General features: G+C 26.2%; 1 protein-coding gene across 1 annotated transcript; it reads right to left on the reverse strand.

Annotated features, from left to right (window-relative positions):
• Window positions 1-509: 509 nt before the first annotated feature.
• LOC122860278 (pre-mRNA-splicing factor CWC22 homolog) lies at window positions 510-16,437 on the reverse strand. Its single transcript, XM_044164048.1, has 4 exons — window positions 16,331-16,437; window positions 15,024-15,541; window positions 7,323-8,333; window positions 510-2,497 (listed from the first exon to the last, which is right to left on the reverse strand). Exons 1-4 carry the CDS (start codon window positions 16,435-16,437, stop codon window positions 510-512), a joined length of 3,624 nt encoding a protein of 1,207 aa, XP_044019983.1.
• Between the last annotated feature and the right edge of the window lie 1,935 nt (window positions 16,438-18,372).

Genomic DNA, 18,372 nt, shown 5'->3' on the forward strand with positions numbered 1-18,372 from the left:
AAGAAAACCCACATGAACCCACATGTAGAATAACGTGATTCCAGCTAGAAGTCTATGTTACCCACATGGTTTTGATACTAATGAGTTGACTACAATTGATTACTGCATTCATTGAGTTGACTACATTGACAATGCAATTATTCAAAGTCTCAAGTTGTAGTCAAAAGTAGTCAATAATTTCAAGTTTTAAATAAAAAATTTTAAACGTTATAAATAATACCAAATAAATAATTAATTGTAATTTATTGTCAGCTGTTAAAAAATACAAATTAAACCACACTACATCAAATAATTTTACTGATTACGCTTTATTTGTTGAATTCAATCTTATTGGATTTATTTTTTCATTATTTAAATTAAGATACTTAATGGTTAATAAAATAAATAAAAATATTTATTATTTTTGAAATATAATCTTTAGAAATATTTCTGTCTGTATGAATATCTGCTTTAATATAATCAGTTTTAATAAAAATATTATGGATTATAAATTTTTTTTTAGATGAAATTTAACTACTTGAACTATCAGAAGATGATAATGAAGAGCTAGATGATGAGCTAGAGCTAGATGATGCTTTAATATTGGTATGGATAACAGTTTTTGGTTTTGTCTTAAGATGCTCTCGAAGATCATCAGTTAATCCTCCTAGACCAATTGATGTGAAAAAGTTGATAGCAAATCTTGTATTTTTAGGATCATCACGAGGAAATAATCCATCAAATGCATCTTGTAGAGTGACATCTTTAACTCTTGCATTGAGCTTTGGAAGTTCCATTATTTCAGATAATTCTTGAAATAAAATTTTGATGAATATTCTGCTTGAACTGGTTGTATCTTCTTCATTTAATTTAATACAATTCAATACACCCCAACTAATTGAATCCGTATATAATAAATGAGCAAAAAATTTTGATAAATTGCGTAATTTATTCATATCAAGTCGATGAATTGTTTCGTATGAATTTTTAAATATTTTTTCAAATGAACTTTTATAAATTTTATTAATAGCACAAAAACGTCCAGCAAGAAGACCAACAAATTTTTCATAAGTTCTCATTTCAGCACAACAATCAAGAATCATATGACAAAGTTCAATTTCTTGGCCTAGTTTCATTTGCATTTTTAAAAGTTTATGAGTACATTCATCAGGTGATACAGATGAGTAAATTGTTAGATAAATTGTTCTTCTTAATGTTTGTAAATTTGTCTCAGTACTGTCAATAATAACACCCTCTTTACTTTTATTTTCTTCATCAGAATTTTCAGTATCTAAATCTTTGTCATTGTCATCATCATCTCCATCACTTCCCGACTCATCATCCAAGCCTAAAAGTTTATTCGACAATTCTTTGTATTTATTTTCATTTGTAATATAATCAAAATCAAATTTAAATACATTTAAAACATCTTTTGAATCTACAGTTTCTTCTAAACTTATTACATGAGTTGTTTGATCTTTTTCTTCAATAAGATCCAATTCTTCAGGAACGGCTTGGTGATCTTTGAATCCATCTTTTCTTACTTCAAAGATAACTTCAATCATGTACTGCACTCTTTTATCAAGATTACCTTTATGAAGAATATCTCTTAACATATTAAAAATAATATCAACGCATTTTTTTGAAACTTCAGTTAATCTCATACCACATTCTTTTAAAAGAGCAATTGCAACTTCAACTGAATCATCTGTTGGTGAACCAACAAGTAATTCCAATAAATCAAGTGCAATTATTTCATTAGCAACTTTTTGATTAACTAAATGTGCAATAAATGTTCCTGATGAAATACAAAGAGGTTTATTATTGAGTCTAAATGCTCGTTGAAACTGGTTGACTAGTCTTGACAATAATAATTCTCCAATATCACGAAATTTGGAATTTATAACAGAAACGAGAGCTGCATATATCGGAGTAAACGTAGGTGAAGCTGCTTGTGCTTGGATTATTGAGCGAGTCAACAAACCACGTCCACGAATGATATTTTCTCTAAGAAGTTCTCGAACAATTAATCCAATGTTGCTAGTATTTACTTTGTTAATATGTCCATGAATAGATTTTTTTAATGCTTCCCAAGATATTCTCTGAAAAGCTGCACCACTTTTGTCATTAATATGTGATTGCATAAGTCGTAGTTTAGCTGGTGGAATATATGCACCACCTGTTTTTGATGTCAAAAGATCAACAGTTCGTTTTTGAGAAGGTGGAATTACTGATGGATCTTTTTTTTCTGATTCTGTGTCATGTTTACCATCCTTACGAGATGAGTGTTTACTTTCACCACCATAAAAACGTTTACCAATAACATAGTTATCAGTATCATCGTCTGAATAACGACGGCTTTTATGTCTGTTACTTTCCCAGTATGTTAGACCAGTAAATTCACTTTTGTTGTAGTATGGTGAATAACGACGTTTTCTAGATGGTGATGATCTTCTATATTCAGGCAATGATTCTTCACTTGCTGGCGGTGAATAATCATTTTCATGATTTGGATATTCTGATAATGCACGTTTTGATTTTTGGTTATATTTTTTATTTTTCACATCCATGATTCAATTTAAACAAAAATACGAACTTAATAACTAGCAAATAATTGAATAATATAATGTAATTGTTTGTTTTATAATAAATATTTAAAAAAAAACAATGTACTTTTTTATTTTTATTCAACAAAATATTATAAGCATCAAACAGAGAGACGTAGTACATATACGTTTTACATACGTTTTAACTTCACTGAAATAATTATAATAAAACTGGAAGCCGAACTTTGTGTCGCCGAGAGAGAAAGTCAATGGTTGACAGAGATGGGCATATTGTGTAGTGGTCTTCGATTTTTGCCGATGTATCGACAAGCCGATTTTAAATCGGAAAGTATCGAGTACTTTTACTCGATACTTTTTTTGGGCCGATGTATCGATTCTCGAGCCAAGAAAAAATATGAAATCACTTGGTTAATTTTTTTTATTTTGGATTTTTTTTTCTATTTTTATTTGTTTGCAAACTATGGTTCTATTATATTAGAAAAAAAAAATAGTGTTTTTACCATTTTTCACTAAAGTGATGATTTCTTTACCTACCGAGTAACGTATGGCCTACCGTGAAATGGAATTTTTTTTAATTCAATAAACCAATCAATAAATAATTATATAAATAAATAAAATCATTTTTTTTTTTTTTTAAATTTTCTGAGTTTTCTCATGAATATATAGTTAAAAAAAAATAAAAATATTATAATCAGATGATAATTCATTCAAAAAAAAAAAAAAAAAAAGTATCGATACTCCGATTCCGATACTTTTTTTAAGAATCGAAGACCACTACTCTCCTGGTCTCTAGTCTTCTTGAACACACCTTACCACTTGTTACACCTTACCTTGTTACACAATATATGTACTATTATTGCTATTATTTGATGACCGGATACTCGATATATTGATTTAGAGTCGACTATGCTGTTTGGAGTTTTAACACAGCTTTACTGAAATAAATTATTGATTTTTTTTTTAACTTTTATTTTATTTTTTATAATAAAATTAAGCACTTAATTAAGTACTGAATAAAGTGTTTAATATTATGTTAAAAAAAATGTTAAAAATTAACACGTTAATTAACACATTAATCAGTAAAAATAGTGTTGAAAAAAATGTTAAAAATTAACACTTTTTTTAACACTCTATTCATCACTTTACCGAACACTTAAATTTTAAGTGAATGATTTTATAATATTATTTTAAAATTATTTTCTTACATTTAATTGAACATTATGATGTTTTTTGCAAGAAATATTTATTTAACCCAACAAATATCAAGTAATATCAGTGATTACTTTATTTGTTCAGTTCAATCTTCTTGTTTTTTTTTTTTTTTTTTCTAAATTAAGATACATAATGGTTAATTCGATAAATAAAAATATTTATTATTTTTGAAATATAATATTTGTTTTTCATTTTCGAAAAATCTCTTGAAATATTTTTGGCAATATGAATATTTGTTTAGGTAAATAATTAATCAATATTTTTTGTGAATAATTATTTCTTGCAAGAATATGTTGCCAATAAGATGCAATTATCATTTACAAATTTGTAAGTATCAACAATAATAGGCACATTTTTAAAAAAAATATAAAATGATTTTTTAAGCCACTTGAATATTATCAAAGCTGTAATTATATATGTACAACTAAAGGTAAAAATAATTGTTTAATACAAAAAAATTTTTGTGAAAGTATATTTATTTTTAAATACTTTGTTTTACAAAATTATTAATGTTGTCATTAAAATTTTCATGATTCCAACTAATATCACAAACAAGTTATATTAAATTAGTCAAAGTCATACAATAAATTCAATTATAAGTATTCAACAACTAACCATTGAGATTTAATAATTGACTTTGAAGCTTCAATTATTGATCTATCAGACATTCGTATGTGTAAAATGATACCATTTGTACGATTTCTAGTTGCCTGATCAGCACCAAAAACCAAGTCAATTGTAATATTTTCAATATAACAGGCACAGATCTTTTCAAGATCTGGGTTATTTTTTATAAATTGAATAATACCAGCGTTAGTAAGTTTCGGGCATTCATAACAATGCAATTTTTTTAATCCTTTCAATTTTATAAGGAAGCTGTCTGTAATTATATCAAGAACACTTACATTAAGTTTTTGTAAATTTTTTAAGTTTGTTAAAGCAACGAGAGCTGTCTCAGTAATCATACGGCAAGCTCGGATATCTAAACTTTTTAGGTTTTTACAATTATTACAAATGGCAGTAATTGTACTATCTTTAAGATTTTTTACAAAACTCAAGTTTAGATGTTCAAGACATTGTAATTTTGATAACTCATCAAAAACAGATGAAGAAGACAATGGGTCAGTATGAATAGATACTATAGAGCTTTTGGAAAATTCTAAACGTTTAAGTTTCTTACAATTGTTTGAAATTGCAATTATTAATTTCTTAGTGAGCTTAAAGAGACTAAGATTTATTATGAAACTTTCAAGATTTTCCAATTTCGTTAACTTTTTTACAACATTTGCTTCTATACTAATGCAGAAAGGGTTCATGAACAAGTGTTTTAAATTCTTGCAATATTTAACAATTGTATCTGCCAAGTCAGGTAATATTTCATAACAAGATAAAGTGAGATATTCTAAATTTTTCATGTTTTCCCATTTTGCCAAAGGAATTTCAGCAAGATCATAAAAGTCATTTGGAATATCAAGATGTTTTAGATTTTTGCATTTACAAAAAATAGTGTTGACTACTTTTGTAGAGACTTCTCTATTTTCTATTTCTTCTTCTTCATTAATCTCAATTGTAATATATTCCAAATTAACAAGTTTATCGAATAGAGGAAATCCTATCTGTTTATCATATAAGTCAATGTGAAGATGAACCAGTGTTGTTGCTTCTGCTATTTCTTGAAGAATTAGATCGTCTACGCAGAATCCAATTAAAGTCAGTTTTTGAAGATTTTTAAATTTTTTTAAAGTCTAAAAATAATAGAAATTTATTAAAATAATTTGTATTTATTTGATTGATAGTATTGTTTGTCACTGGTAATAAACAACTAGTTGGTATTCAATAAAAACTTACGAAAGGAAGTACTCGTTCATCGTACCAATATTTATGCAGTATATGAATTTCATTAATTTCTTCTGGAAGACTATTAATTATTTCCAATAGATTAATTGTTTTATTTGTTATTATGTTGTTTAGTACTATTTTAATACATTTTAATTTATCCAACTGTGTAAATGCTTGAACAATGTGATCAGTATCACGTTCTGACGAATCAATGTCAAATTCACATTCAAGACTGGTTAAATTTTTACAGTGTTCGCCAACAAATGGCATGATACTTGAATCACAAACATCTGAGAGAGACAATTCTTTTAGATAATTACCACATCTTAATAATATTTCCTTGAGGTATGATTGTGTCATCAAACGGTTATCATAACAACGTCCAATTGATGATTGACATTTGTATTTTTTAATGTCATACCAAGCTAGTTGGGATGCCTCTAACCATTTGGTGCAAACTACAATAATAAAAATTAATAATACAAACATTGATATTTTATTAACAAAAAAAGGAACTTTATTTTGATATTAATATTGTATACCTTCTTCCATGTCTATCCTTTCTGGTATTGGCAGCAGCATGAAGATTTTAGCTAATGAGTCGTAGTCCAATGAGTTGATGACAACTTTTGAATCCTTGTCATCAACATCAAAGATTTGTTGGTCTTTTTCAATACATATCCTCTTTGCACTCATTATAAATAAATACTAAAAATGTTGTCGTTAACGTCGTCAAAAACCTTAGATCTTTCAAGCACCGAAATTAAATATGTTGTTGATTCTTGCTCTTTTTTTATTAACAAAAATCCAAAGATTTTTTTTAAAACAACTTAAAGGTTAAAAACACGTGGATCACAGTTTTTTTTTTTTTTTTAATAATAGCTTTTTCTAAGCCACCTTCAGCATAATCTTTACCTGGAACTCCAGATGAACGGGTCCCTGTAGCTTTTATAATCTTTCGAAAATTCCTTCTAGTCGATAAGTAAAATTCTACATTCACTGTAAAATTCTGATTTAGAAGACTGCATCTAGTAATACATGGAACATTATACAGCTTTGAAAAATATAAATGATAGCAACCAAATGAATTGTGCTGTAATTTATTTTCGACTGTTAAAAGTTAAACCCTTTGTTAAAGTTATCATCAAAATACATCAGATAATTTTGCTAAGTACTTTATTTGTTCAATGCAATCTTTGTGTATTTATTTTTTTATTATTTAAATTAAGATACTCACTGGTTAATGAAATAAATAAAGATATTTATGATTTTTGGAATATAATAAGTACTTATTTGTTTTTTATTTTCGACAAATCTTTAGAAATATTTATGTCTGCTTGAATATTTGTTCAGGTGAATAATCGATCAATATATCAATAGATTCATTCGATGAAGAAGTACATTTATTTTAAACTTTGCTTTACAAAAATATTAACAATGACATTTAAATTTTTATGTTTTAAAGTAATATAGAAAACAACTTATAATAATGGTAATAATCTTCTTTTACAATGTCTTTGACTTGGTAACGTATTTTGTATGTGTTTTTAAGAATACATTATGGAAGAATATTGAGCAGATTAAATAAGAGAGAAAGATATACGACAAATTTAATTTAATTTGAAGGATAAATCTATGGTCTAACAAACAACCATTGAGATTCAATTATTAACTCAGAAGCTTCAATTATTGACAAATCATCTATTATCATGTGTAAAATGATACCATTGGTACGATTTTTAGTTGCCTGATCAGCACCAATAACCATATCAATTGTAATATTCTTTGTATAACAGATATTGATCTTTTCAAGATCTGGATTATTTTTTATGAATTGAATAATACCAGTATCAGTAAGATTCTTGCAATGAGCACAATGCAATTCTTTTAACCCTTTTAAACTGATAATGAAGCTGTCTGTAATATTACGAGAACCTACGTTTAGTATTTCTAAATTTTCCAACTTTGTTAAAGCAACGAAAGCTGTTTCAGTAATATTATCACGGTCATTATAGATATGTAAACTTTTGAGGTTTTTACAATTATTAGCAATAGCAATAATTGTATTATCTTCAATATTATCTGTATAATTCAAGTTTAGATGTTCAAGATATTGTAATTTTGATAACTCATTTAAAACAGATGGAGAAGAAGGTGGCTCACCATCAATACCTGTTGATAATATAGTGCACCCTTCAATTTCTAAAAGTTTCAGTTTTTTACAATTTTTTGAAATTGCGATTATTGCTTCCTCACTGAAGTTTGCAGCGCTCATCTCCAAACCTTCAAGATTTTCCAATTTTGTCAACTTTTTTACAACATTTGCTTCTATATCATCACATACAGGATTCACGCACAAGTGTTTTAAATTTTTGCAATATTTAACAATTGTATCTGCTAAATCAGGTAATACTTCATAGCAAGATAAAGTAAGATATTCTAAATTTTTTGAGTTTTTCCATTTTGTCAAAGGAATTTTAGTAAGATCACAAAAGTCATTTGCAATATCAACATGTTTTAGATTTTTGCACTTACGAAAAATAGTGTTGGCTACTTTAGTAGAAACGTCTCTATCTCTTATATTTTTTGCTTTACTCTCTATTTTAATATATTCTAAATTATCGAGTTTATCGAATAGAGGAAATCCTATGTGTTTATCATATAGTTCAATGTCAAGATGAACAAGTGTTGTTGCTTCTGATATTTCTTGAAGAGTTAGCTCGTCTACGCTGAAGCCTAGTAAAGTCAGTTTTTGAAGATTTTTAAATTTTTTTAAAGTCTGAAAATAATAGAAATTTATTTATGTAATTTGTATTTATTTGATAGATAGTATTGTTTGTCACTGATGATAAACAACTAGTTGGTATTTAGTATCAACTTACGAAAAGAACTGTTCGTTTACTGTGCGACCAATATTTATAATGTATATAAATTTCATTAATTTCTTCTGGAAGACTATTAATAATTTCAAATAGATTAATTGTTTTATTTTTTGTCATGTTCAGCACCATTTTTATGCATTTTAATTTATCCAACTGTGTAAATGCTTGATTAATGTGATTAGCATTATAATCAATTCTACATTTAAGACTTGTTAAATTTTTACAGTGATTACCAACAAATGACATGATACTTGAATCACAAACATCTGAGAGAGACAATTCTTTTAGATATTTACCACATCTTAATAGTATTTTCTCGAGGTATGATTGTGTCAGCCAACGGTTATCATAACAACGTCCAATTGATGATTGACATTTGTATTCTTTAATATCATACCAAGCTAGTTGACATGCCTCTTTCCATTTGGTACAAACTATAATAAAACATATCAAATTTTAAAATTAATAATACAAACATTGTCATTATATTTAAAAAATAAAAAGAAACTTTATTTTAATAATAATATTCACCTTTTTCCATGTCTATCCTTTCTGGTATTGGCAGCAGCATGAAGATTTTTGCTAGTGAGTCGTAGTCCAGTGAGTTGATGACGACTTTTGGATCCTTGTCATCTACATCAGAGGTTTGTTGGTCTGTCTCAACACATATTTTTTTTGCATTCATTTTGAGTAAATTCTGAAAATATATATTCAATAAGTAATGATGAATTTAAATGTTTTACAACCAGAATAATAAAATAAACAAAAATAACCATAAAAAAATATATATTTCAAGATATAGAACGCAATTTAAAGTTGATGATTTACCAGTAAAATCAACATGAATAAAATTATATTCAAAGCCAAATAATATTGAATGTCATGCAACATGTTAAAATACAATTGATACACGAGATAGTTTTATAGCTGTAATTGATAAAATTATGAATTTTAATTTACCTTCATTGATCCTTTGTTGATTAATTCAGTTGTTGATGCAATGAATTTTTGACTTTTTTAATACACAATGTTATCGACTTGTTAATGCATTTAAAAAAAAAAATGAATGTATTAATTAAATGATGAGTATATTAATTAGACAACTTTGTACTATTGTTATTTGTTAACCTTCGATATGGATGTAAAAAAAAAAAAAAAAAACAAACCCACGTGTGGAATAACGTGATCCAGCTAGAAGTCTACGTTACCAACATGGTTTTGATAATTCATTAGTTGACTACATACAATTGACTTGATATGACTACTGCATTCTAGGATTTGACGACTAATTCCATTTATTAATACAAGTTGCAGTAAAAAGTAGTCAAAAGTAGTCAAAAGTTTCAAGTTTTAAATTAAAAAAATTTTTAATATTACAAAGATAACAAACAAATAAATTGGGCTGCAATTTATAGTCAGCTGATAACAGTTAAACCCAAGTATCAACAATAATAGGCACAATTTTTTAAAAAATATAAAATGATTTTTTAAGCCACTTGAATATTATCAAAGCTGTAATTATATATGTACAACTAAAGGTAAAAATAATTGTTTAATACAAAAAAAATTTTGAGAAAGTATATTTATTTTTAAACTTTCATTTACAAAATTATAAACGTTTACATTAAAATTTAATTAAATTTTCATGATTCCAACAAATATCAAAAACAAGTTATATTGAATTGAAAAAAGTCATACGATAAATTTAATTATATGTCCAAGTATCCAACAACTAACCATTGAGATGTAATTATTGTCTCAGAAGAATGTACTTTTGACCGATCAGATATTTTTATGTGTAAAATAATACCATTGGTACGATTTTTAGTTGCCTGATCAGCACCAATAACCAAGTCAATTGTAATGTTATCTATATCGTTGGCATAAATATTTTCAAGATCTGGGTTATTTTTTATAAATTGAATAATACCAGCATTAGTAAGTTTCTTGCATTCATTACAATGCAATTCTTTCAATCCTTTCAATTTTATAATGAAGTTGTCTGTAATAATATCAATATGACTTACTTTAAGTTTTTGTAAATTTTTTAAGTTTGTTAAAGCAACGAGACCTGTCTCAGTAAAACCCGTGCAACCTTGGATTTCTAAACTTTTTAGATTTTTACAATTATTAGCAATAGCAATAATTGTACTATCTTGAAGATTTTTTAAATGAGACAAGTTTAGATGTTCAAGGCATTGTAATTTTGATAACTCATCAAGAACAGATGAAGAAGACAATGGGTCAGTATGAATAGATCGTACTAGAGTACAAAAAGGAATTTCTAAACGTTTAAGTTTTTTACAATTGTTTGAAATGGCAATTATTGATTCTTCACTGAGCCCAATGGGAAGAAAAAATATTAAACATTCAAGATTTTCCAACTCTGTTAACTTTTTTAAAGCGGTATTATCCATAGTGTAATTGGGGTTTTGTATGATTCTCAAGTATTTCAAATTCTTGCAATATTTAACAATTGTATTTGCTAAGTCAAGCATTGAAGTACAAGAAATTCCAAGATATTCCAAGTTTTGAAAGTTTATCCATCTTTTGAGAGGAATTTCAGCTAAATCATAAGGACCAAATGGAATATCAAGATGTTTTAGATTTTTGCATGTACAAAAAATAGTATTGAGTATTTTTGTAGAGAAGTTCTTCATATCAAGCCATATATATCGAGTCACTAGGTCAATACATTCCAAATTAACGAGCTTATCAAATAGAGGATACTCGTGGTCTTCGTCATATGGTCGAAAGTTGAGATGAACAAGTGTAGTTATTTCTGATATTTCTTGAAGAATTATGTTGTCTAAATAAAAGCCTTGCACTGTCAATTTTTGAAGATTTATAAATTTTTTCAAACTCTGAAATAATAAAAATTGTTTATTCAAATAATTTATATTTATTTAATTAATAGTATTGTTTGTCACTAGTCATAAACAAGTAGTTGGTATTCAATAACAACTTACCATAAAAACTCTTCGTTTTCGAGAAGACACTAAATTTGATAATAAATGAATTTCATTAATTTCTTTTGGAAGACTATTAATTATTTCAAGTACATTAACTGTTTCGTTTTTGTTTTTGCTTTCCAGTATTATTTTAATGCATTTTAATTTATTTAACTGTGTAAATGCTTGAACAAAGTGACCAGCATTATGAAATAATAAATCGTCGTCAAATTCACATTCAAGACTTGTTAAATTTCTACAGTGATCACCAACAAATGGCATGATACTTGAATTGCAAACATTTGAGAGAGACAATACTTTTAGATATTTACCACATCCTAATAATATTTTCTCGAGGTATGATTGTGTCAACAAACGATTATCATAACAACGTCCAATTGATGATTTACATTTGTATTCTTTAATGTCATACCAAGCTAGTTGACATGCTTCTTTCCATTTGGTACAAACTAGAAGAGAACGTATATCTAATTTAAAAATTAATAATACATACATTGATATTTTATTAACAAAAAAAAAAACAAACTTGGTACAAACTGCAATAAAACGTATCAGATTTAATAATTAATAATACAAACATTTATATTATGTATTAACATTAAAAACAAAAAAAATTTTTTTTGATAATTATATATTTACCTTCTTCCATGTCTATCCTTTCTGGTATTGGCAGCAGCATGAAGATTTTAGCTAATGAGTCGTAGTCCAGTGAGTTGATGACAACTTTTGAATCCTTGTCACCAACATCAGAAGTTTGTTGGTCTTTTTCAATACATATCCTCTTTGCACTCATTATAAATAAATACTAAAAATGTTGTCGTTAACGTCGTCAAAAACTCGAGATCTTTTTAATACAGAAATTAAATATGTTGTTGATTTTTTCTTTTTTTTTATAATTAATAAAAATCCAAATATTTTTTTCAAAACAACTTAAAGGTTAAAAACACGTGGATCGCAGTTTTTTTTTTTTTTTTTTTTCAATAATAGCTTTCTCTAAGCCACCTTCAGCATAATCTTTACTTGGAACTCCAGGTGAACCGGTCCCTGCAGCTTTTATAGTTTTTTAAAAACTCCTTCTAGTCGATAAGTAAAATTCTACATTCACTGTAAAATTCTGATTTAAAAGGCTACATGGAAATCTAGTAATACATGGAACATTATACAGCTGTTAAAAAAAAAAAAAAAACTTTAAGATTACCTATTATTTTATACCTGAAATTATTTATCACATAAAATAATTATTCCATATTTAATTGACATTAAACGGCTCTATTTATTTAAACAATAAAAACACTATAAAAAAAATTATTTCATTTATCTCTTGTCAAGTTTTTTTATTTATAAAATATTATCAATAAACTATATTATTTAATGGAATATTTATTAATTGAGAAATAACTTTAACTATTTCTATATTTTTTTGAAATTAATTTGCACAAAAAACAATCTAAAAAATTTTGTCAACGTATTCGTTCCCGGTTGATCATTGAAAATTTTCAAAACTTCGGCGAAATCCTTTGTGGTTCCTACAGCTCTGAGATCAAATATTTATTAGATTTATTAAATTTTATATTAATAACACTTTATAGAAAAACATTCAATTTATACTTTTTTTTTAAATTTAAAAACGCCAAAATTTTAAAAAGTTTTAATAAAAAAGAGAAATTAAGTATCAAAATATAGTGAAAGAAAAAAAATAGTTTATAGTTTTGATTTTATTCATTAAACAACAATATTTAAAGTGTCAAACCTCAATATTTTTTTTTTTTCAAATTATGTAACAACATAAATACCGATTTTACTGATCGAGCGAGCAAGATAAAGAAGGTTTGCGGCATAAACGCGAGTCGTTCTAAAAAATATGAAAAACCGAATTGACAATAATTGTTTAGGCATTGAATAACTTTTGAACAAATCAACGTAGAAAAATTTTATAAAGCTCAAAAAATTCTTAATTAAATTTCTGAGAGCCACACTGTTTTCATACAAATCGTAAAAATCAATCCTTCATGGTTATTTTTCCATTATAAGATAGTGCATAGTACTTATTGTTATAAACAATTGTTGATAACTCTTTAATTTGAGCTCGGAGGGTTTTTATCAAGGGAGTGTGGCTCTCGGTATTCGAAAAACCAACAATTTAAGACTAAATTGAAGTTTTTAAATTCAATTTTTCAAAAGTTATACGAAATCTAAAAAAACGTTAAATTTGTTTTTTCGTTAATTAACAAATTTCTAACAATAGTGAAAAAAGTTTTATTTCTCAATTAGATAGATTTTTTAATGCCAAGTATTCTGGCAAAAAATCGCATCCATGATTTGTTTTTAGTTTTCTTAATAATCCGTCTTGAAAATTTACCAATAACCTTCTTTTGTTAATAATAAAGTGATAAACAATTAAGTAACTTTTTATCATATCCTTGATTATAGTATTTTTTCTAAGGTTTAATTTGGTCCTAGTACGAACTTTCTATCTACTTTACTTTAGAAGATATGAACGTTTTTTCATTTGGTCGTACAAAAAACAATACTAGTAGGCTTACGCCTACGTAAAAAATTGAGAAAACTAAATTTGATATTATTGATGACACGACGAGACTCTCGCGAGAAGTCTCGGACTAATGCTAGTGTCGTCTCGGTCTCGTCTCGAGTTCGCGCGACGAGACGTGAAAGTGCCGAGACTGGTCTCGTCTCGTGTGCATCTCTACATTTTAGGGATCAAGGTAAAATTACAAATTTACATTTGAAATTAAGCTCTAGTGATAATTACATTACCACATTACCACATTTATTTAATAAAACGGATATTTTTTTTTAAACTTTGATTACACAAATATTAACATTGTCATTTTAATTTTTATGATTTAAAGTAATATAGAAAACAAGCTATAATAATAATAATTATTATTATAATCTTTTTTTACAATGTCTTTGACTCAGTGACGTATGTTGTATGTGTTTTTAAGAATACATTATGGAAGAATATTAAGGGTATAAATAAGAGAGAAAGATATACGATAAATTTAAATCAATTTGAAGAATAAATCTATGCTTTAATTAGTAACAACCAACTATTGAGATTTAATTATTGACTTAGAAGCATAGATTATTGACGAATCATCTACATATTATTATGTGTAAAATGATACCATTTGTACGATATTCAGTATTTACTAAGAATTTACCCTATTTACAAATTTGTAAGTATCAACAAATTTTAAAAAAATATAAAATGATTTTTTAAGCCACTTGAATATTATCAAAGCTGTAATTATATATGTACAACTAAAGGTAAAAATAATTGTATAATACAAAAAAAATTTTGAGAAAGTATATTTATTTTTAAACTTTCATTTACAAAATTATAAACGTTTACATTAAAATTTAATTAAATTTTCATGATTCCAACGAATATCAAAAACAAGTTATATTAAATTGAAAAAAGTCATACGATAAATTTAATTATGTGTACAAGTATCTAACAACTAATCATTGAGATGTAATTATTGTCTCAGAAGAATGTACTTTTGACCGATCAGATATTTTTATGTGTAAAATAATACCATTTGTACGATTTTTAGTTGCCTGATCAGCAGCAATAATCAAGTCAATTGTTATATTGTCAATGTAATAGACATCAAGAAGTTCAAGATCTGGATTATTTTTTATAAGTTGAATAACACCAGCATTAGTAAGTTTCTTGCATTGATTACAATGCAATTCTTTCAATCCTTTCAATTTTATAATAAAGCTGTCTGTAATAGTATTAATATGATTTACATTAAGTTTTTGTAAATTTTTGAAGTTTGTTAAAGCAACGAGAGCTGTCTCAGTAAGACTCGTGCAACATTGGATATCTAAACTTTTTAGGTTTTTACAATGATTAGCAATAGCAATAATTGTACTATCTTGAAGATTTTTTGAATGAGACAAGTTTAGATGTTCAAGGCATTGTAATTTTGATAACTCATCAAGAACAGATGGAGAAGAAAGTGGCTCACCATCAATAGATGGTACTATAATGCATCGAGGAATTTCTAAACGTTTAAGTTTTTTACAATTGTTTGAAATGGCAATTATTGATTCTTCACTGAGCACAATGAGAAAAAAAAATATTAAATATTCAAGATTTTCCAACTCTGTTAACTTTTTTAAAGCGGCATTATTCATGATCTCATTACGATTTCGTACCTTCAAGTGTTTCAAATTCTTGCAGTATTTAACAATTGTATTTGCTAAGTCAGGCATTATATTACAATAAATACCAAGATATTCCAAGTTTTGAAAGTTTATCCATCTTTTAAAAGGAATTTTAGCTAGATCATAAGGACCACGTGGAATATCAAGATGTTTTAGATTTTTGCATGTACAAAAAATAGTATTGAGTATTTTTGTAGAGAAGTTCTTCATATCAAGCCATATATATCGAGTCACTAGGTCAATACATTCCAAATTAACGAGCTTATCAAATAGAGGATACTCGTGGTCTTCGTCATATGGTCGAAAGTTGAGATGAACAAGTGTAGTTATTTCTGATATTTCTTGAAGAATTATGTTGTCTAAATAAAAGCCTTGCACTGTCAATTTTTGAAGATTTATAAATTTTTTCAAACTCTGAAATAATAAAAATAATTCATTTAAATAATTTATATTCATTAAATTGATAGTATTGTTTGTCACTAGTCATAAACAACTAGTTGGTATTCAATAACAACTTACCATAAAAACTCTTCGTTTTCGAGAAGACACTAAATTTGATAATAAATGAATTTCATTAATTTCTTTTGGAAGATTATTAATTATTTCAAGTACATTAACTGTTTCATTTTTGTTTTTGCTTTCCAGTATTATTATTTTAATGCATTTTAATGTATTCAACTGTGTAAATGCTTGAACAAAGTGACCAGCATTATGAGTTAATAAATCGTCGTCAAATTCACATTCAAGACTTGCTAAATTTTTACAGTGATCACCAACAAATGGCATGATACTTGAATTGCAAACATTTGAGAGAGACAATTCTTTTAGATAATTACCACATCTTAATAATATTTCCTTGAGGTATGATTGTGTCAACAAACAATTATTATGAGAACGTCTAATTGATGATTCACATTTGTATTTTTTTACGTCATACCATGCTAGTTGACATGCCTCTTTCCATTTGGTACAAACTGGAATAAAACGTATATATTAAATTCAAAAATTAATAATACAAACATTGATATTGCATTTAAAAAAAAAAAAAGAAATTTTATTTTGATAATAATATTCACCTTTTTCCATGTCTATCCTTTCTGGTATTGGTAATAACATGATGATTTTTGCTAATGAGTCGTAGTCCAGTGAGTTGATGACAACTTTTGAATCCTTGTCATCAACATCAAAGATTTGTTGGTCTTTTTTAATACATATCGTCTTTGCACTCATTATAAATAAATACTAAAAATGTTATCGTTAACGTCGTCAAAAACCTTAGATCTTTCAAGCACAAAAATTAAATATGTTGTTGATTCTTGCTCTTTTTTTATTAACAAAAATCCAAATATTTTTTTTAAAAACAACTTAAAGGTTAAAAACACGTGGGTCGCAGTTTTTTTTTTTTTTTTTAATGATAGCTTTCTGTAAGCCACCTTCAGCATAATCTTTACCTGGAACTCAAGGTAATCGGGTTCCTGCAGCTTTTATAATTTTTGTAAAAGCTCCTTCTAGTCAAATGATCAAGTAAAATTCTGATTTGTAGCGCTACATCTATCTAATAATACATGGAACATTATATACAGCTGTTTAAAAAAAAAAAAAAAAACTTTAGGATTACCTATTATTTTATACCTAAAATTATTCATTACATAAAATAATAATTTTATATTTAATTCACATTCAACGGCTCTATTTATTTAAACAATAAAAACACTATAGAAAAAAATTAATTCATTCATCTCTTTTTAAGTTTTTTTATTTACAAAATATTATCAATAAACTATATTATTCAATAGAATATTTATTAATTTATTGAGAAATAACTTTAACTATTTCCATACTTTTTTGAAATTAATTTGCACAAAAAACAATGTAAAACTGTTTATTAAATAAATCAATTAAAATTACATCTTTTGATATTAATCAAACAATTAAAATGTTGACAAAAAATAAATTTAAAAATAATTTTATTTCTTCTCAAAAGTGTTTGACATTAGTATGAATGTTTGTTTAGGTGAATAATCAATCAATTTATTTTTGTGAATGCGTATATTTAGTAAAATAATATATTGTCAATAAGATGCAATTGTCATGTTCAAGAAAATTAATAACATTTTCGAAAAGCTTCAAACCTTTAAGGAATTTAAAAAATCACGTAAGTACATGTTTTTCAAAAAAATGAATTGACGAATAGAAGGACGTCGGAGTTAACTTGATGAAACTTATACATAAAATAAAACAAATTAAAGCAACAACTTATATTGCGAATAAAAAAATTGATTCGTGTGTAGAGAAACTCATAGAATTATTTCCAATTCCAAAAGAAGATAAAGATGCAGAAACTTTGGAAAAAAATAGCACAACAGCTATGTAATGTTTTATTTTATTTTTTATTATTTTACATAATTAAGTATAAGTGATTTTTAAAAATTATTATGTTTATTATTTGTTTGTGTAGGGATGTTGAAGAAGTACAAGATGAACCTGCTCAGAATGAAAATACTCCAGTTTTAACAGACAAAGATACAACTGAAGTTGCTCCTGAAGTTGATTTAGACGATCTTGTAAGATTATTAATTTTTACTATATAATTTAATTGAGAAATATCTAATCATGTAATTTTTTTTTTCAGTTTGATGACTGACGTGCATTGTTTTTGGGGATTTAAATAGATTTAATTCAATCTTCTTGTATTTATATTTTTATTTTAAATTAAGGTAC

This window comes from Aphidius gifuensis, linkage group LG1, assembly GCF_014905175.1.
Source record: "Aphidius gifuensis isolate YNYX2018 linkage group LG1, ASM1490517v1, whole genome shotgun sequence".
Classification (NCBI taxonomy): domain Eukaryota; kingdom Metazoa; phylum Arthropoda; class Insecta; order Hymenoptera; family Braconidae; genus Aphidius; species Aphidius gifuensis.